Genomic DNA, 21,945 nt, shown 5'->3' with positions numbered 1-21,945 from the left:
TGACACCTTTCGTGCGTTTCTTCTTCAACATACCGATGTTGGTTAAGTGATGCGACAAATCCCCAATTCGGTTCCCGACCTAATCCACAGTTCGTTTGCCAAACAAAACCCCAGTTTATTTGCCAAACTAATCCCCAGTTTGTTTTCTAACCAATTTCACAGTTTGTTTCTTAAAATTATCTCCAGTTTTTTTCTAAGCCAAATCCCCAGTTCGTTTCCCGACCTAATATCCAATTCGTTTCCCAGCCTAATCCCCAGTTTATTTACCAAACTAATCCCCAGTTTGTTTCCTAATCCAATTCCCAATTTGTTTCTCAAACGAATCCCTAGTTTGTTTTCACAGATTTCACATTTTGTTTCCCAAAACAAATCCCAGTTTGTTTCTGAGCCAAATCACCAGTTCGTTTCCCAAGCAAATCCCCAGCTCGTTTCCTAAGCAAATCCTCAATTCGTTTCCAAATTAAACCCCTGGGTAGTTTACCAAACAAATCCCCTGTTTGTTTCTGAATCAAATATCCATGTTGTTTCCAAACACATCCCCAATTCGTTTCCAAACGAAATCCCCAGTTCGTTTAGGAAGCAAAATCCAAGGGTTTTTTTTTTTCAAACAAATCCGCAGTTTGTTTCCTAAACAAATCCCTAATTCGCTTCTTAACGAAATCCCCAGTTTGTTTCTCAAACAAATCTCCAATTCGTTTCCTTAACAAATCCACAATTCGCTTCTTAACGAAATCCCCAGTTTCTGTCTCAAACAAATCTCCAATTCGTTTCCTAAACAAATTCCTAATTCGCTTCTAAACGAAATCCCCAGTTTGTTTCTCAATAAATCCCCAGTTCGTTTCCAAACAAATCCCCAATTCGCTTCTTAACGAAATCCTCAGTTCTTTTCCAAAAAAAAATCCCTGTTCGCGTCTAGTTCGTTTCCTAAAGAGGATGGAAAATGTCAAAACTGTTAATTTAGACCTTGCGTAACAATAAATGTTCAGTCATGGCTTGGTAATGGTGCACCAGCTCATGCAAGAAACTCAGGTATCCGTAAAAAGTTTTGGACAACACTTGCTTAAAGAGGTTTGTGGAATGATAGTCGTTATAAAAGGAGAAAATTGAGACAATTAAATAGGAAAGAAATTGATGGATGTGTGTGGACTAAACGAGAACTAACGTCACTATACCCCAACCCCGTGCCACAGCCATACATGGGGCACAGATGGGTATAGGATAATAAAATAGAATAGATAGTTCATAATTCTTTCGTTTTTACTCATTATACAGTTGGATAGTGATTACAATGCATTTAGTGAAAAACAGATATATATACATTAATGGATTATTGGATTACTGAATTATGAATTACATCTAATGGGTTCCTTTATATTCTAAAAATGTTGTCAACTCAAGGTTCGTAAGCATGTTTTTATCATTGTTGTTATTATTCTTCATAAATACAGGTACAATAGTATATATGTGTATACATTTGTATAGCATGATCACTATATGTAACACAACCTCACAACCAAGTTCAGTTGTTTTGATGGGAGGTTAGCAAAGGTCACTTCTCCTTATTTGGAGGAGGATTTTTTTCAAATTATACTACACTCAAATAATATTTCCCCTACTACTACTTTTAGCTATCACTTTCATTGCAGAAAAGAGGTCTATGTGTTCTTGAAATCTTCATAAGCATGCATGACAAAAATAAATTCCAGTTAAATCTAAAACGAATGGATTTTTTACAAAATTACTCCTCTTAAGTGAAAACTTATAAAAAAAGAAACATTTTTAATTAGGCTCCGCCCATTTCCTTTTATAGTTTTGGCTTCAGTTTAATCGGAAGTGCCACCGAGAAATCAAAGACATTAAATTCATCACAATGACATTCTGCATTAATCTTTTTTTTTAATGGCAAAATAAAACCCAACAGAATTGGTGAACTTTGACCCAATAATGAACTTTTTTATTTGATCTTTGATCTAATTACGATATATTATATAAAAAAAAGATCTACACAAACATCAAAAATATTTGCTGTCTCTCAAACGGTTTTTGAGTTATAGCTGTTTTTAACTTTTGAGGTATAATGTCATGGCGGTCATATTGGATTTTCGACTGACATGAAAATGTTGCGGTCACCCCTTCAACTCGTGCTATACAACACGACAATAAGTTCATTAGCATATCTCTTACCATATCGTAGATTTTTTGCACACAATTTTAAATCCGGAGAGAGAAGAAGAATAAAAAACAGACAAAATCAATAGGTCTTTTCAGCCAAAAGTGAAAAGCCCTTAAACAGCGTTGTTATTGTTGGATGAAGTTGCAGAAGACGCCAACCTCCGGTCACATGCGGAGCTTCCAAGGTATTATTTCCCTCGCCTTCCAATTCCGGTGAAATATCTAATTTCTTCAATGTGATATGAACAAGTTTAATCCAGTCATAACATTTTAAATGAAAGTGGGGTAGAATAATACTTATTATCCTGGCTCAGACAATAATCTTGCATTCCTATTGGTTAGAATGACGTCAAGTGATATCCAAGATATATTCGTATTAGGTAAGTAGAAAACATATTATGTTTGGGCGAAAGAGTTATCGTTCTTTGCCCCTAACGTCATAAGCAACAAGATGGCGATCAATTCACGTTTCGCGACATGTGTGAACGATAACACTGATGACAACTTTCAAGAACAAATTGGAATTGCCAATAATAATTTGGGGCTATTTAACAGAAATGGACCATGACAATGTATTCGAGTCATTTAATGAGGTGATAATTGCTTAAAGGCACAATATGTGTGTTTTTTTTTTTTTTTTTTTTTTTTTTTTTTGGTAATCACAAACATTTACAAGAAAATTACCACGTTATCTCTGCATCAATAGTAAAATGTTACTGAGACCAACTGTGAAGTTTCGAAAAAAAATATAAAAATGTTGAAAATAATTTATGTTTCCCACAATAAATACAAGCCGAAGAAACGATACGAAGAAGTTAACGGAAACTTTCGATTTTCCGAAAATATTACGTGACGATATAAGCTATAATCCTATATTCGGTAATTTTATAAGTAAATTGAACGTCTATTGTATATATATAGTAACATATATATAATTTTAATACCCCATGTGAAATGTCCTTATGTATGTTTATTTGCCTTGTAGAGTTTATTCTACTGCGGAATAATAAATGGTTAAACATAAGATATGACGTCGTCATGTGTTCTCGAAATACATTAAGTAGCCCGTGAAACCTGCTACATTTTGGAGATTCCAGTGTGTGGAAAGAGGGAATACTTGAATTTGCCCTTTGTGGCTGAGATGTGTCTGTATGCGTAGGAATGTGTGTGTCTAGCGCGGGTGTCAACAGGTGTTAGATAGTGTTCTGGGTTGATGGCGATAAGATGGTGTGTGATTTTGTAAAACAAGAATGAGGCGTGATTGTAAACGGCGCGTTTTAGGGTTGACCATTGAAGTGTGTAGAACATGTCTGTTACTGAAGAGGTGTTGTGATATCTGTTTGGTACATATCGTGCTACTCTGCATTGCATTTTTTGTGCTGAATTTGGCTAGTGTTGTTTGGGTCCCCGATAAAGGATCAGTACTCTAGTTTGGGTCTGATGAGTGCTTTATATGCGTGTTCTGTAATATGTGGTGTGTTGATGGTGAGGTTTCGTTTTAGAAATCCTAGTGTTCTGTTTGCATTAGCGGTGATGTTGTCAAATTGTCCCATTGAAGATTGTTTTTATATGAGGAATTTACTGGATTTGACGTGTTCTAGTGTGTAGTTATGGAGGGTGCAGTTGTGGTGGATTTCACTTGTCGGGGTGAAATTGCATGAGCCAGTCGTGTTCCCATCGTCCTGCGTTGTCAAAGTCATGTTGTAGTTTTTGAGTGTCTTCTTGTTTATATATGGTCTGCGCGGAATGATGTCATAGTACAAGCCTTTCGTCTTTATTCTAGGTCATTGATACAATGTTCGATCATTGTTAATGTTTGTGATTACAAAAAAAGAATAAAAAGTCACGTATATTGGGCTTTTAAAGTAAAGTGTACCACGTACTGCCAGAGTAATGCAGATACACTTCAGACCAACTCACGGTTACTTTTAATGTTGAAGTGACCTCTCTTAAAATCAATATATATAATTTGATTTGTGATGAGTGGGCATTAAGGGTTCAGAAATTTATTGGTTCGGAGGTTTGGGGAGGGGTGCATGTGGGACTCTCCTAGCCCATCGCCAATTTCCTTGTTACAAAGTAACTTCGTTCTGCTTTGGTTAGTATACGACCTGCATAAGCAACAGGTATCTCCTTCTATGTTCTGTGAAAGAACTGCACCGATTGATGTGTCGCTTGTATCAGTGTCCAAGATGAAAGGCTGCTTAAAATTTGGATGAACCATTATGAGGCATTCATCAAATGATACTTCAGGTTAGTGAATACCCACATAAACCCAAAAATGAACTTACTTCCTTGGTATTCTTTTGAACGGACCATTGCTCTACAATATTCACTTTGTGATCATCAGTGGCTATACCCAACTCGGATATTACACGTCCAAGATAAACTACCTCTTTCCCAAATAGTTGGCATTTCCTACTCTTTAATTTCAGCCCTGCAACAGAAAGTCTTTCAAACACAGTTTGTAGATTTAGTAGCAAATCATCAAAATCCTTTCCTACTACTATCACATCATCCAAATAAATGAGACAGATCTGCCATTGAAGTTCGACAAACACAGTCTCCATTAACCGTTCGAATGTAGCTCGAGCAGATGTCAATCCGAATGGCATCACCTGGAATTCATATAAATCAGTTCGAGTCAAAAATGCAGTTTTAGGACGATCATCGCTTTCCAGCTCAACTTACCAGCACCCTGCATTGAAGTCGAGTGTAAAAAACCACGTCCACTATGAATGTGATCTAGTACCTCATCAACCCGTTAGAGGTGAGACGACATTTCGAGTGTCTACCTAGCATATTTTTCGTAAATTTCCCGATTCATCAGGTCATAACTTCGTCAATACTTGGCCAATTTTGTTCATCAAGCACTCATTGGAAAGATAGATTATTTCTCTTTAAGGTATATGTAAGATTTTCGTCACTGGTATATAGAGTCCGTTTACATGTATTTAAAATATCACGGATTTGAAAAAAATAGTTCCGTTTTTCTCTACCTTCGACTTCATACCGTTAATATATGTACTATGATATATGCAAATGCTTATACTGTTGGTAAAAATGCGTGCCAGGTCCCTGTGCCCACGCGCGGTCTCGACGTCAGCAGTGAACGCGCAAACGTTGCCAGCACTGATCTTGATTACAGCAAAATAAATAAAAAAAAGGTTGGAAATCTGCGTTTGTACATTAATTATTTACATAAATCAGAACTTGAAACAAATCATTTACTTAATATAGACTAATACATTTCAAATTCCATTCACCGCCTACAAGGAGAAGCCTTAGGCCTATCTTTCCTCACGATACACTCGATCGTGGTCAACTATTATGTAAATTTCCGTCATATATTAGTTCTGTGTGTAGAAAGAGATATTAACTACATCAAAGCAAAGAGTATCAAAGTCGTGCCCAAATCTAAACTCCATCTCGAAAATTGCGATATAGGTATGACAGTGACCGTTTAACCTTCTTAATCCAACCTGCTTAACGACGCACCTGCACCTTCCCATAACCTCTGGTGTCAAATGTAGTCTAAAATGTTAGTCAATCGGAGAGGAAGAAAGTGAGGGGGATATTTGATATGAAATTAACAATGCAAAAAATATACAAAATATTGATAAAATATGTTGTTTTACTGAACTTTCAGGAGCATCAAGTACGGCATTTCGCCTTATGTCCATTTATGATGAGAGTATGGAAATGATGCCGAGTTTCTTGTGCTCACTGAAGCGCACAGTCTGTGATAGGGAAGGACACTGATAATGCGTGACCCAGACGGTAGTAACACCAGTGTTTCTCATGTTATCATTGATATACCCCACCTCTCACACAAACATGGCGGCGAACACGTGTCCTGTTTTGACAATTCCAGAAACACAACGTGACAGGTACGTACCGAACCATACACTAGCAGTACATTAATATTTTGAGTTCCATAATTGTTCTCGTGTAGCTTAATCAACAGTTTAATAACTATACGGTTTATTCCTGTTATGAGCGTGTGTACGCACCTCGGTAATTTTGTGTTGTAGATAACTATTACATACGTCATTCACTGGGATTATCAAGTCATTGAAGTTTTTAAGATAAAGACATACCGAGCCCATGGTCACCTTGGTTATGATATGCCGGATGGCTTCGTGAACATAAACCCACCTTTAATGCAGACATCCCTTGATAAATTCCCATTTCAACTTTGAAAGGGTTTTGAACCATCCATACAGCAAGACCTACCTCCCTGGACTCTTGCCTCTCAGCCATTCGTTTTGTGAGCTGAGGTAACTTCTTACACCTAAAATAGAACATTTGTCTTGTATCTACAGATATGACCACCTCACACAGACCTTTATCGATAGATTTGGTCATCCTCCTGCATTCTTCGGACGGGCCCCAGGACGTGTCAACATCATAGGTAATACAACAGTCATTAAGTCAGATCAAACAGATAGACAATATGTCATTTTAACCTACCGTTTGTCCTAATGTATTTTCGTTGTGGTAAAGGCAATGTATAATATTACGTTTTACTCATTTTCAACAAAACTTTAAGGCGAAATGAATGATAAAGATATAAAGTCACTAATACGCCTTATGTGGGGGTAATGCCATAATGGTGTTTAGAAATTAACAAATCTTCAATTCTTCATACCTGGTTCAAACGTCAGGTAAAGCTTTTTAGATAAGAAATATCAACATTGTTTTTATACTGTTGCGCACTGGTTTGTTGGATTTTTGCATTTTTGGCGAATTCAAACAAAATTAACAAGCAAGCATTGTGTATAGAAACAATCAGTTTACATCACCATTGTTTTGAATATTATCTCCATCAGCTAACCAGAGTTCTTTTTTAGAAGACAGGTAACTGAGGTTAGAGATTTTCATGATCATTACATTTCCAAAAAATTAACCTATTGTAAGAGGTTACCTCATCCATAAGATGATCCATACAAGATAATCCTTTACTAAAATTAGAAAAGAAACTAGGCAAACATACAGACAGAAATATGGGTTTAGACGGAAACACTGTGATCATTATCAGTTTGAAAGTAACATATATTTCCATTGGATTGCTGGATATCTTGATTTAAGGAAACAACAATTATAGATAAATCGAAAGATTTAGCAATGTTCCAAAAAAGTCATACTGAGACGTTTACAAAATTAAGAAATAGATTGTCTATCTTGCTGAGCTCGGTCCTTATAGAAGTGTTTACGTTTATCAATAAAAAAATGAGACCAGGCGTCCCTGGAGAGTAAACGACTTCTTCTTTTGTGGCATCGAACAGTTTGCACTAGACTATGGTAATGATTATTGAACATTCGTTCAAACATGCGTTTCCTACCACAGGGGAACACATTGACTACTGTGGGTATGGAGTGTTACCGATGGCGATTGAACAGGACGTGATCATCGCAGTGTCACACGAGCAGACGTCCAACAAAATAATAGTCACTAACGCGAACCCGGCATTTAGGTTAGTAAATCCATATCAATACAAGAGAAATCATATCTTATTTATGTTCTAAATAGAAAGTATTAATTGAATGCCAGTAAAGTCAAGAATCAACGAGGTCCCTGAGCGGCTGGATCTCCATACGGGTGATAAAACGTGTCTAAAGGTGGACATATTTAAATGACTTGTTTTATTTATTTTTCAATGCTTGATATTCTCTCCGTACTCCGGCCATTTAATAATTAGTGTAATAGTTGAATATGATAATAACTTTGCCATTTTATTGTTTTCGAAAAAATAATCATTCCTGATTTCAATCATTTTCGCTTTTCATTGATATTATTTTAACAGTGATTTCGAATGTGATAAAGGCGACATACAACTAAACAAAACATGTCCTGAATGGTACAACTACTTCCTCTGTGGTGTACTCGGGGTGTTCGAAAACCAAAATGTGCCATGTAAAGACAGACAGGGCATGCGCTGTGTTGTTTCCGGTACTGTCCCTACAAGTGCTGGTCTGTCCAGTTCCAGCGCTCTCGTCTGCTGTTCAGCTCTCGTCACTACACATGCTAATAAACTTGTCATCCCGAAGGTAACACGAGGTGAAATGACTAAAACATTTTGTACTTGGTACCGTTATGGAACACATCTTTTCCCCCTTTAGATTCGTGGTTATATAACTATTATTTAAAGCCGCATTATCTGTATCGTTCATCCGTAAAACGAACAATGACAATATATGGTTTAATAGCCCTAAAAAGTTGTGAACTTTCCCCTAATTACAAATCTAAAAAATCTGAGAACCAAATTATGTAAATATGCAAAAATATCAGAGATCTATCTTTGATATACTCCACAATGTATTCATCACTCTCAAGACCCAATAGGTCATTTAAAGGAAATATCTTGAAGTTTTAACATGGTATTGATTTTACTTGGTTTTTGGTTTTCTTACGACATAAATTTATTTTAGTAGACATGTGGGGATCTTTCATACTCTATGGACGATAAAGAGATTCTGGGTTAAAAGGAGACAAAATCATCATGCTACCATCGTTTCATACCTTATGTGCTATCCTTTTAAGTTTCAGTGTGTATTTTATTATCTGTAGGATGCCCTTGTTGATCTCAGTGCGGATTGTGAAAACTTTCTGGCCACAGCCACCGAGGGAGGGAACATGGACCAGGCCATAGCCATCACGGCAGAACAGGGACTGGTAGGTATCACAGTATGTTCGCATTTGTGACCGATGCTGGCATAAATGTATAAATTACAAAGGGGATAAAGACCATAATTCAGCACAATGACATCCTTTGTTTATATTTATGTACAAATCAACACAAAGTCTAAACAAAATGACCTATATTGATATATGTATAAATAAGCTTTTCCTCAAACCCTTCGCTGTTCAGACTATACGTATGCATACCATGAAATGGGGTAAACTACTTATGTATCAGCTTTCATTTTATTTGGTATTATATATATGTGTGTCAATTAAGACAATCGTGCGATGCTATACATATGTTTTTTTCATTATCACCTGTGATGTTACAAAAGTGTTATAACACATATGCAAGCATCTTGCAATATTTATGACACGGCTGAATGCAATGCCTAAGTAGGCAAGTTATGTGATAAAAATAATATTTTTATGATTAAAATATATAGATTTTAAATGTATTGATATCCAGAAAAAAGCATTTGGAAGTTTTCAAAGCTTAAAACTGGTAATTGTAGGCACAACTGATTGAGTTCTCGCCATTGCGCCTTACGCCCGTAAAGCTTCCACCGGAAGTAGTGTTTGTTATCACACACAGCTGTACCGAGATCCACAAAGGTGCCACAGCATGCTTCAACATCCGGGTGGTGGAGTGTAAGATCGCCGCACAGGTATATGAGATACATATTTATATTAAATGCCTGTATACTTTTTGGTCAGTGATCACTTGCAGAATCGGATATATGTATGTGCTACTAGAATCATTTTGGGTCATTTGACATTAATTGCATTGTTGCTTTAATGTTCTTTTCAAAAGTGCAGAAACAATTGAAACAATTTGTGTTCATGTGATTAAGGGGACTTATTTTGTTGGCTAGATTTTTCGTTTTAATTTCCTGCTTTGCATTTTGCAATATTGCAAATTTCATTTGACATGATTCGAAAAAGAATTATGCTTAATTAGACATTACAAACTTTATTTGATAAATAAAGGAAATGACCGTTAACTTCATGATTTTTTTTAAATGCTAGGTTATTGCCAAGATAAAAGGCTTAGATTGGCGTACCATAACTACCCTAAGAGATCTACAAGAGAAGCTGGCTCTTAATCTTACAGAAATGGTAACACTAACGAAGGACCTACTTCATCCCGGTATCTACACAAAACAGGAAGTATGTGAGGTGTTGGAGATACGAGAAGAGGATTTGGTCAAAACATCGCTTATAGCATTCACAGAAAATGGTACAAACCTATGCTTAATTCAGATCACTGAATCAATGATTCACTATTTAATTTCCCTCCATAGTATATAATTCTTAACTCATTTTAATGTCACTACATAGTTCTAAACTCATTTTAATGTCAGTACACATAGTTGTAAACTCATTGTTTAATGTCACTAAATAGTTATAAACTCCATTTAATGTCACTACATAGTTATAAACTCCATTTAATGGTACTACATAGTTATAAACTCCATTTAATGGTACTACATAGTTATAAACTCCAGTTAATGGTACTACATAGTTATAAACTCCATTTAATGGTACTACATAGTTATAAACTCTATTTAATGGTACTACATAGTTATAAACTCCATTTGATGTCACTACATAGTTATAAACTCCATTTAATGGTACTACATAGTTATAAACTCCATTTGATGGTACTACATAGTTATAAACTCCATTTAATGGTACTACATAGTTATAAACTCCATTTAATGGTACTACATAGTTATAAACTCCATTTGATGGTACTACATAGTTATAAACTCCAGTTAATGGTACTACATAGTTATAAACTCCATTTGATGGTACTACATAGTTATAAACTCAATTTAATGGTACTACATAGTTATAAACTTCCATTTAATGGCACTACATAGTTATAAACTCCATTTGATGGTACTACATAGTTATAAACTCCATTTAATGGTACTACATATTTATAAACTCCATTCAATGGTACTACATAGTTATAAAACTCCATTTAATGGTACTACATAGTTATAAACTCCATTTAATGATACTCATAGTTATAAACTCCAGTTAATGGTATACTACATAGTTATAAACTCCATTTAATGGTACTACATAGTTATAAACTCCATTTAATGGTACTACATAGTTATAAACTCCATTTAATGGTACTACATAGTTATAAACTCCATTTAATGGTACTACATAGTTATAAACTCCATTTAATGGTACTACATAGTTATAAACTCCATTTAATGTCACTACATAGTTATAAACTCCATTTAATGGTACTACATAGTTATAAACTCCATTTAATGGTACTACATAGTTATAAACTCCATTTAATGTCACTACATAGTTATAAACTCCATTTAATGGTACTACATAGTTATAAACTCCATTTAATGGTACTACATAGTTATAAACTCCATTTAATGGTACTACATTGTTCTACATAGTTAAAAACTGCATTTAATGGTACTACATAGTTATAAACTCCATTTAATGGTACTACATTGTTCTACATAGTTATAAACTCCATTTAATGGTACTACATAGTTATAAACTCCATTTAATGGTACTACATAGTTATAAACTCCATTTAATGGTACTACATAGTTATAAACTCCATTTAATGGTACTACATAGTTATAAACTCCAGTTAATGTCACTATATAGTTATAAACTCCATTTAATGGTACTACATAGTTATAAACTCCAGTTAATGTCACTACATAGTTATAAAATCCATTTAATGGTACTACATAGTTATAAACTCCTGTTAATGTCACAACATAGTTATAAACTCCATTTAATGGTACTACATAGTTATAAACTCCATTTAATGGTACTACATAGATATAAACTCCATTTAATGGTACTACATAGTTATAAACTCCAGTTAATGTCACTACATAGTTATAAAATCCATTTAATGGTACTACATAGTTATAAACTCCAGTTAATGTCACTACATAGTTATAAACTCCATTTAATGGTACTACATAGTTATAAACTCCATTTAATGGTACTACATAGTTATAAACTCCATTTAATGGTACTACATAGTTATAAACTCCAGTTAATGTCACTACATAGTTATAAACTCCATTTAATGGTACTACATAGCTATAAACTCCATTTAATGGTACTACATAGTTATAAACTCCAGTTAATGTCACTATATAGTTATAAACTCCATTTAATGGTACTACATAGTTATAAACTCCAGTTAATGTCACTACATAGTTATAAACTCCATTTAATGGTACTACATAGTTATAAACTCCAGTTAATGTCACTACATAGTTATAAACTCCATTAAATGGTACTACATAGTTATAAACTCCATTTAATGGTAATACATAGTTATAAACTCCAGTTAATGTCACTATATAGTTATAAACTCCATTTAATGATACTACATAGTTATAAACTCCAGTTAATGGTACTACATAGTTATAAACTCCAGTTAATGTCACTATATAGTTATAAACTCCATTTAATGATACAACATAGTTATAAACTCCAGTTAATGGTACTACATAGTTATAAACTCCATTTAATGGTACTACATAGTTATAAACTCCAGTTTATGGTACTACATAGTTATAAACTCCATTTAATGTCACTACATAGTTATAAACTCCATTTAATGGTACTACATAGTTATAAACTCCATTAAATGGTACTACATAGTTATAAACTCCATTTAATGTCACTACATAGTTATAAACTCCATTTAATGGTACTACATAGTTATAAAGTCCATTTAATGGTACTACATAGTTATAAACTCCAGTTAATGGTACTACATAGTTATAAACTCCATTTAATGATACTACATAGTTATAAACTCCATTTATTGGTACTACATAGTTATAAACTCCATTTAATGGTACTACATAGTTCTACATAGTTATAAACTCCATTTAATGGTACTACATAGTTATAAACTCCATTTAATGGTACTACATAGTTATAAACTCCATTCAATGGTACTACATAGTTATAAACTCCATTAAATGAAACTACATAGTTATAAACTCCATTTAATGGTACTACATAGTTATAAACTCCATTTAATGGTACTACATAGTTATAAACTCCATTTAATGTCACTACATAGTTATAAACTCCAGTTAATGTCACTACATAGTTATAAACTCCAGTTAATGTCACTACATAGTTATAAACTCCAGTTAATGACACTACATAGTTATAAACTCCATTTAATGTCACTACATAGTTATAAACTCCATTTAATGGTACTACATAGTTATAAACTCCATTTAATGTCACTACATAGTTATAAACTCCAGTTAATGTCACTACATAGTTATAAACTCCATTTAATGGTACTACATAGATATAAACTCCATTTAATGGTACTACATAGTTATAAACTCCATTTAATGGTACTACATAGTTATAAACTCCATTTAATGGTACTACATAGTTATAAACTCCATTTAATGGTACTACATAGTTATAAACTCCATTTAATGATACTACATAGTTATAAACTCCATTTAATGGTACTACATAGTTATAAACTCCATTTAATGGTACTACATAGTTATAAACTCCATTTGATGGTACTACATAGTTATAAACTCCATTTAATGATACTACATAGTTATAAACTCCAGTTAATATCACTACATAGTTATAAACTCCATTTGATGGTACTACATAGTTATAAACTCCATTTAATGGTACTACATAGTTATAAACTCCAGTTAATGTCACTACATACTTATAAACTCCATTTAATGATACTACATAGTTATAAACTCCATTTAATGTTACAACATAGTTTTTAATGCCATCTCGTTTTCGTTGGTTTTGTGATTTGTTAGAAATAAAGTTTGTGATAGAAACAATCTAATTATCTAAGCATGGTTTATGAAATGCCACAGATACATTTAATTTAAAAACACATCTTATATTTCGTGGTCTTCAAACAAGATCTTAACCATTTCAATTTGAAAATTTTGGAAAGAAGCGTCCATGATTTAATCTGGGTTTGAAATATATGTTTCAGAAAACCAATTCTGCTTACAAGACCGTGCAGTTCACGTGTTTAGCGAAGCAAATCGGGTGTACCAATTCAAGCATGCCTGTGAAACAGCACATCACAACTCTGCCAGTCTACAGCAGATGGGAGATTTGATGTCGGCGAGTCACTCGAGTTGTCATCAACTATTTGATTGCAGTAACGAACAACTTAACACGCTCGTGAAAACATGCATGTAAGTAGGTTTCCGACCACCGTATGCATGCTTGAAGTAATTAGTACTTGAAAAGGGTTTTAAAGAATTTGCTACATTTCTCGAATTGGCCCCTTTCACACATTCAAGGATGAGGAGCCGTATCAACACGGACTATCAATCCTGGACAATCCTTGACAATCCTCCATCACCGTGTTAGGGCCGTGTCCGGCGATATCCGGGGCCTTCCGGCATGGTAACGCTGGTCCGGGTGAAAATTAAACATGCTTATTTTTTTCGCCTGACCTATACGGATAGAAATTGTCCGTTTTGATTCGTGTACGATCCGTGTATCTCCGTGTAACATCCGAGATGTCTGTGTAGGTACCAAAGTATCCTTGTTGGTTCCAAAGTATCCTTGTTAAGTTCGGGGGCATTCGTGTGCGAATTTATCCTCCGAAAGAACACTGGTATCTACTGATTGCACACGGAGTGTTCCCGGAAGCTACACGGACTTAACACGTGGTATTCCGTGAATATACGTATCAACACCGGGTTCCTCCGTGAAATAATCCTGTAGAGACCGGCACAAACCGTAGTGCTCCGGACTGTCCGCGAACCATCCGGTACATTCCGGTGAGTTGTCGGCAGACAACCGGATAGTTACCGTGATTAACCATAGACAGACCGGTGTTGCTCATATCCGATGACTATAAGAATATGAAATTTTCAATTTCGGGTGAAAATCGTTCTGAAGGAGGTCTTACCCGACGTCTTCACCGAAGTGATATCTGATGAAAATACGATGCCCAAAGAAAGCTACACGCTTGTATTCGAATCAAACACGATGTCAACGCGAATATGTGTTTTATGAGGATGTAGATACGAAGGCTGAAAGAAGGACACACGGATACTGAAACGAAGGCGACACGATGGCTATAATCAAAAACCGTTAAAGCCCAAACAAATATATTATTTTAAACAGATATAACATGTAATGATTTAATTTAATGAAATTGGCAATTGAAATAAAATGTTGTAGAATATGTAGAAGAAATATTATGACATGTTAAAGTTTGATGTGTCATAACTGGGCGAGCGTTTTGACATGTTTTTACTTCAGTAATTTTTGAAAATCAAAACTTTTGAGAAATTCATTCAAAATCAAACACAGGCATGGGGAAACATGTATAATGCTTCATAAAAATTTGCAACAGCACAGAATTAATGCACTGTGATAATTCTTGGTTTTTTTATACTTTATTGTTTTTATGATGTATGCTTAGATGAACACAATCCTAAAGAAGTCACGTTATAATTATTAATATCACAATAAAAAAAATGTGAAATGAAATTGTAGACCACAACTTGGCTTCTTCGTTTGATAAAGAGTTCTCTTTCCATTACATTTTAGACCTAAATATCATCATTTTTGCAGTACAGCCAAAATTCATTTTGAGCTTTAATTTGACTATATAGAATTAAAACCTATGCATTGTAAGTATTGCAATAATAGAAATATTGATAACTTTCAGTGGTGAATAACATTAAAATCTCTTCTTGATTCGTAAGCATACAAACGGCACATTTAACTTTAAGTATTATAGTTTCAATGTTAGTGTATTGTGGAATCAGTGTAGGATCGTTATTAATTTTACATCTTCAAAAACTCGAAATATATCAATAATGAAAAGTTCTGTGCCTGCAATGGTTGTTCATCTTACTCTCAAAGTTGAAATAATAGAAGAAATGTATCAGTCTGCTTTTCCTATTTATTATCATCATAAGATATCAGTTCTGCTGTTACCCAGGATGACTGAGAAAGATACTCTGGTGAGTTGTATACAATTATTCATATGAACGACTGAATTAACGTTTTATACAAGTATTCATATGAGCGACTTAATTAACGCTGTCTTCGTCAGCATCGTACATGTAGTTATATAGTGATGCCATCGTACTAGAATACGATGTCTTCAAGACGGTCTTACTAGGGCTTCACGTAGTCGTGTTGCCTTCTTACAACCATTGGATAACTTAATGTTTCCTTCGTTTTGCGTTCGTGATTATAAATGAGTCCATTGTCGTCGATGATTACATGATGGTAAGGCGAAGAAGACACGAATTGCCAAGATGTCCTCGCGATTGTCTTACGAAGGGCAAGATGGACACACGAATTCAACACGAAAATGAACCTCCGTGTGGTATTTGGGCATAACGGCATGCCAAAGATTTTGGCGTCACTCACGAAGTTGCTGCCGAAGCATGAGAAAGTTCCCCGGCGATCTTACGATGGCTAAAAATGGCCATCTTTTCAAATGGCCCGATGCGCTCACGATCAGTGGAAATTTTCTTTTTCGTGTGTCCATCCTGTGTCAACTTCGGGACAGTGACGCCAGCAATCAAGACCGGCATTATGACGTAATAGAGCCCTGGGACGCCGGATGTTCCCGGATGATCAATTTTGTCCAATCCGTGGTGATCCGGCGCCTCATCATTGAATGTGTGAAATGAGCTTTATTGATGACAGCATTGAGAACAATAATTATTCTAATCAGGAATAACAAAAAATAACGTATGTGAGAGGACACACTCTCAGATACCATCCTGTCATATCTGTTCAATCCAATATCAACAAGTGTAAATGTGATGTCAGTATTTTGTGTAAACGCGTTTGTTAGCTTTATTAGTTAATAAGAATATTTTTTTTTCAAAATTCCTATTTTGTGATAGGATGTCTGGTGCACTGGGGTCTCGCCTCACTGGAGCTGGTTGGGGAGGATGCGTTGTATCGATGGTACCGACCAATCAAGTGGAAACATTTCTCCTAAAGGTCAAGGACGAATACTATGCAAATGATCCAATCAGATCTGGTAAAATGGAATCCTCCGTTTTCATCACCAGGCCAAGTGGTGGAGCGGCGATTTACACTAGTGGAATAGCAAGTCAAGTGTAACAAGTATAACGGCAGTGAATTACATTATATAAACATTCCTTTAAGCGTTGGGGCATAACTTACTGTCCCTTCAAGAGTTGTGCCATCCTCGATACTCCAGGGGTTACTACTTAGTATTACTTACGTCATATCCACCCCTGGCCTATCTCTTAGTCAAACTGGAGGCAACAGAACAGTACAGGTAATTTCGTCATTTGAAGTAAATCAAAAGAATCGTAAAACGGTACACTATCATTGACTGTGTGGCTTTGAAGTTGGACGTCTCTCTGTAATTTCTGTAGTTTTCGCATGCCTGTGACTGGATTTTTTATTCTCTTGAACTGCCTTAACTTTTACTATGAGTTAGTCCAGGGGTGGTTATAATGTCAGTAATCGTAACCACTTGAACATCGAGAATGGTGTTTTAAGTACAACTTAATATACATTGTATTTGATCACTTAACCAAAGATAGGGGAACAATTTACACTAATTGATCACCACGTGATATCGGTTACTAGTAGAGTGTGATATTTGATCACAAGGCTAAGTGGAGGGATAGTAATATGCACTTTTTGATCACTCGGACAAGTGAAAGGACATTTATTTACACTGTTTAATCATTCAGTATAAAGGATCAGTGCAAGTATATCTGACCACGATGTTTTGTTTTAGAATTCTAAAATGACTACGGATAACTTCAGCTCAAATCTCACTTACATTAAACTTATCTATATATCTATCCCACGAGCGTATCGGTGAGAGGGGAAAATTGAATGATTTGTATCGAATGTTAGAATTCATCACAAAAACAAACACTGGCCAGCCCACAGTTCAGGAATATGGATTTACAAAATCAGAAAAAAAAACTGTCATATTTTCTTCAATACGGGCAATAGCCCTACAGATGTACATGAAAAGCTCCACCGGCTTGCCTCCACCATCCTGACATGTACTTAGTGACCACGGCTGTTAACAGGGCGTTAGACTAACAAAACTCCTCAGTAGACGGAAGTAATTGCATACCCAATAGAACAATCCACTTGTGACGACAAGTAGTGTAATTAAGTTTGTGTTCTCTAAAATAGCATTTGTTATATTTGGTTTCTTCGTGGACGTATCCAAGTATTAAGATTACTGTGACAGAGGCAGTCTGCTGATAGAGAAAGTTACAGTGTGATAAGTGCTTAAAGTCCATGCGTATGCATTTTACAAATTGAATGTTGTTTTGGCTATATCTAATTTCAATCGAAGACGTATTAATGGAATAGGTTTTTTTCATATGAGACAAATAAATCGAAGTATTAATTTACAGAATTTAAATCTCAACCCTTTAAACGTCTAAATGATGAATTGATATCTGCAAAAATATGTGAATTGTAACTAAATCTAAGGCATATACACTTGTATTTTTTCAATATAAGATGTAAGAATGTAAGTTTATAGAATATCACGTTTGCACACTATTTCTTTGTTCATGACATTTTGCAAACTCTCCAGCAAAATCTGACTCTGTTGTTACATCGACCGTATATTCACGTTTTGTTTGGGGGGTGTTGTTAAAAGATATGGAAACCATAATGAATTGAAAGTTGAAAATAAAAATACTTTATAGGTATACTTGAACATAACTAAGTTGGTAAAAGGTGTGTCTGCATCAGGTCTAACCTTAGGTATTACTGCTGAGTCGTAGATCGTTGTGTTGCAATTTGAAGGTGTGACAGAAGCATTTTAACGTTGGTCAAAAATCCAATGTGGCCGCTATATGACCTCACTTCCGATTTTTAACTTGTGCCAATATCGGCTCCTCAAATTTCTTTTTGTCTTTAATATGTTTTGCAGAACCATAAATGGAGCAAAAAACTATGGCAACACTTTACTGTAAAACGTCACTTTCCAGTTGGAAATATGGGTCAAAGTTCAAAAGTGCAATTTTTCGAAAAAAAAATCTTCTTCTCAAGTTATCAAAGGCCAAATATTAGGCCTGCAGCATGCTGACACAAATGCCTACTAAGTTTGTTAATATGATTGACCTTGACCCATATCCAAGGTCACATGGGCCAAACTAGCTGCAATATTGTAGCTCAAAAGACTTTTAGACTGAAAATGGTGTCGTCTTTAGAGCTACAATTGGTGCCTATTACTGCTAATGGAGCAAAGCAATGATAATGCAAACCATTTTAAAACGTTTGTTTGCATTTTATCTTATTTGTTTGATATCGCTTACCTACTAGGCAATAAAACTGAACAACATAAAATATAAAATTCTCATCGAAGCATTATATTTTTACATAATACATATGAAGGTCTTTCTGAAGAGAATTTATACAGCAAGTCCACAAATTGTGAATTTGATGTCGTGTGAGCGGTACGGTAGATATTAAGAATGGTAGTTATATTTGTTTTGAAAAAAAAATATTATGTAAAAGCATGTTTACACATAAAAAGTTGGAAACCTACAAAAAGTATAGAAAACTATGCCCGAGTGATTTTCGGAGGCAGTGCTCCACTACGACACATAGGGACCAATTCGTACCCGGCCGAAAGGTATAGTGGGCCGGGTACGTATATTCGTTCTAGGGCCAAACAAAAAACCTGAAAACTTCAAATGACTGCTTGTGAAGTTCTAGAAGGCATAGAGACCTAATATTATATCTGTAGCATGCTGACATAAATGGCTATTAAGTTTGTTAATATGATTGACCTTGACCTTCATTCAAGGTCACTGGGGCCAAAAATCCCAAAATCTTCAAATTACTTTTTGTGACGTTCAAAAAGGCATAGAGGACTAACATTACGCTGCAACATGCTGGCACAAATGCCTATAAGTTTGTTAATATGATTGACCGTGACTTATATTCAAGGTCACGTGGGCCAATAAACCTGAAATTTTTAAATGACTGCTTGCAAAGTTCTAGGAGGCGTAGAGACATGATATTAGGCTTGTAGCATGCTCACATAAATGACTACCAAGTTTCTCAATATAAATGGCCTTGACCTTCATTCAGTGTTACATGGTCAAAAATTCCTAAAATCCTCAAATAATTTCTTGTGAAGTTCTAGATGGCTTGGAGACCTGAAATTGGACCTGTAGTATGTTGAAATAAAGGACTATACCAAGTTTGTTAATATGAATGACCTTGACGGAAATTCCTTGTTGGTGAAAAGCACGTCAAATTATCCAATAACAATTGTTATTATTATTGAATGTGTATATCATTGTGATAATTTAAAGACCTTCCAATCTGCAATTTTTGCATGATATAATATACAATCGCCATTTGCATGACAAGGTCAAAAAGAACTCGATGTGTAAACATAATAGCATGGTTATTTAGTGACAGAAATATACCGAACTATGTGGACTTCTAAACCGATTTTTTTTTTTTTTTTTTTTTTTGCAAAAATTTACAAGCAAAACAACAATTAACTGTAATACCTGAGGTTAGGCCTGATGCACATGCACAATTTTTATCAACTTATTATGTAGTGTTCCTTAGATATGATATATATAGACATACAAAATATGACTAGTTTAAACAGGGACCGATACCATGAAGGTATAAACTTGGACCAGCTCACTGTTTAGTATGACAATATCAATTTAATTCAAAATATGTATTGCATATATATATAGATTGGGTAACAGGCAGTGTCTATATCAACCCTTTCCCGCTTCAAGTAATGTATAATTTATATTTTCACTTCACTTCTAAAACAACTCCCCCACACTTGCATAGTCAGCAAGCTCTGTTTACTCAAGAGAAAATGACTCAACAAGGTATTGGCGAAAAAATGGCTCATATCTTTGATGGCCGTATAATTTATTTTTACCAATTAGCTGCAAATATTCTCATATTCTCATTTTATCGGGTAAAGGTGCGGCATATAAATAACATGCCAAAAGACATCATATAGTGCGAACGAGAGTGAAACATGGTATGATGACGCCGCCACCCTTGCTGGCTTCTCTTGAGCTTACAAAAAAAATATTCTTCGGAAAAAATATTTATAAACAAAAAACATAACCATATAGTCATTGATTAAAAGAGGACGTAGCCTCATTATCATTTACGTCCAGACAATGGTGAAAAATTTAAACCATTAGTTAAAATGGTGGGCGTAACGCCACGTTACCATGAAAACCAGCTCTAGTACAAAATGATATTAAGGAACAATAGTACAATAACATTATCATAAAGAAGTCAAAAATGACTTGGAGTTCAGCGTTACCATGAAAAACTAGCTCTAGTACAAAATGATATTAAAGAACAATAGTACAATAACATTATCTTAGAGAAATCAAAAATGACTTGGAGTTCATGATAAAATGTATGTTACAAACAAACAAGGTATACCTTAATATTGAAGAAACAAACATGCAGTAAAGTTAGGGCGTACCGCCACTCTACCTTTTTACCTACACTCTGACATTTGTTCTTCAAACTTCAAAAAAAAATGTGCTACTGCATGTGATACATTTCACTATATACAAACAATACATAACATAAACCCTTACTAGTCTTAGTTCTCGATGTAGGGCGTACCGCCACAAGAACACCAAGAATCACAAGTAATGTATCATTTATTTATACAAATTAAACATTATATTAATTGATATTTATATTTTGCCACAGTGACTCACATTACTCTAATGAAAATCGTGATCTGCATTATGAGCCAATAAATTCAAATATTCACTTGCATTTAAATTATGTTTTACTTTGAACTTGAAAGTAAAATGTGAATGAACAACTAAAGAATTGTTATATTGCATTTATATCTCCAATAAATGCAATCTAATAATCCTTTGTTAAATACACACATCCTTACACTCACACACGCACTCGCGTACCTACAGACAATAAATACAGTTGCCAAGGAGGTATCCTGGGTAAAGATTAGTTCCTTAACTCTTACAATACCCCTTCCCATAGCAAGTCACTAGCCTATGAATTTTACG

General features: G+C 34.8%; 1 protein-coding gene across 1 annotated transcript; it reads left to right on the top strand.

Moving 5' to 3' along the window:
* Positions 1–138: 138 nt before the first annotated feature.
* Positions 139–21,661, top strand: LOC138333059 (N-acetylgalactosamine kinase-like). Its single transcript, XM_069281172.1, has 9 exons — positions 139–6,062; positions 6,498–6,586; positions 7,523–7,649; positions 7,980–8,223; positions 8,744–8,848; positions 9,373–9,525; positions 9,887–10,097; positions 13,884–14,091; positions 16,783–21,661. The coding sequence occupies exons 1-9, from the start codon at positions 5,974–5,976 to the stop codon at positions 17,003–17,005; spliced, it is 1,449 nt and encodes a 482-aa protein (XP_069137273.1). The 5' UTR covers positions 139–5,973; the 3' UTR covers positions 17,006–21,661.
* The last annotated feature ends 284 nt before the right edge of the window (positions 21,662–21,945 follow it).

Source organism: Argopecten irradians, chromosome 10 (assembly GCF_041381155.1).
Source record: "Argopecten irradians isolate NY chromosome 10, Ai_NY, whole genome shotgun sequence".
In the NCBI taxonomy this organism is placed as follows: Eukaryota; Metazoa; Mollusca; class Bivalvia; order Pectinida; family Pectinidae; genus Argopecten; species Argopecten irradians.
The sequence above is the reverse complement of the archived record's forward strand: the minus strand, read 5'-3'. Positions and strand labels throughout refer to the sequence as shown.

What these genes read in the sequence shown, in the direction of transcription:
- LOC138333059 (XM_069281172.1), top strand. Translation starts at nt 5,974, where the DNA reads ATGTTATCATTGATATACCCCACCTCTCACACAAACATGGCGGCGAAC. An exon ending in CCAGAAACACAACGTGACAG is followed by an intron (nt 6,063 to 6,497) that starts GTACGTACCGAA and finishes TTGTATCTACAG; the next exon opens with ATATGACCACCTCACACAGA. An exon ending in ACGCTCGTGAAAACATGCAT is followed by an intron (nt 14,092 to 16,782) that starts GTAAGTAGGTTT and finishes ATTTTGTGATAG; the next exon opens with GATGTCTGGTGCACTGGGGT.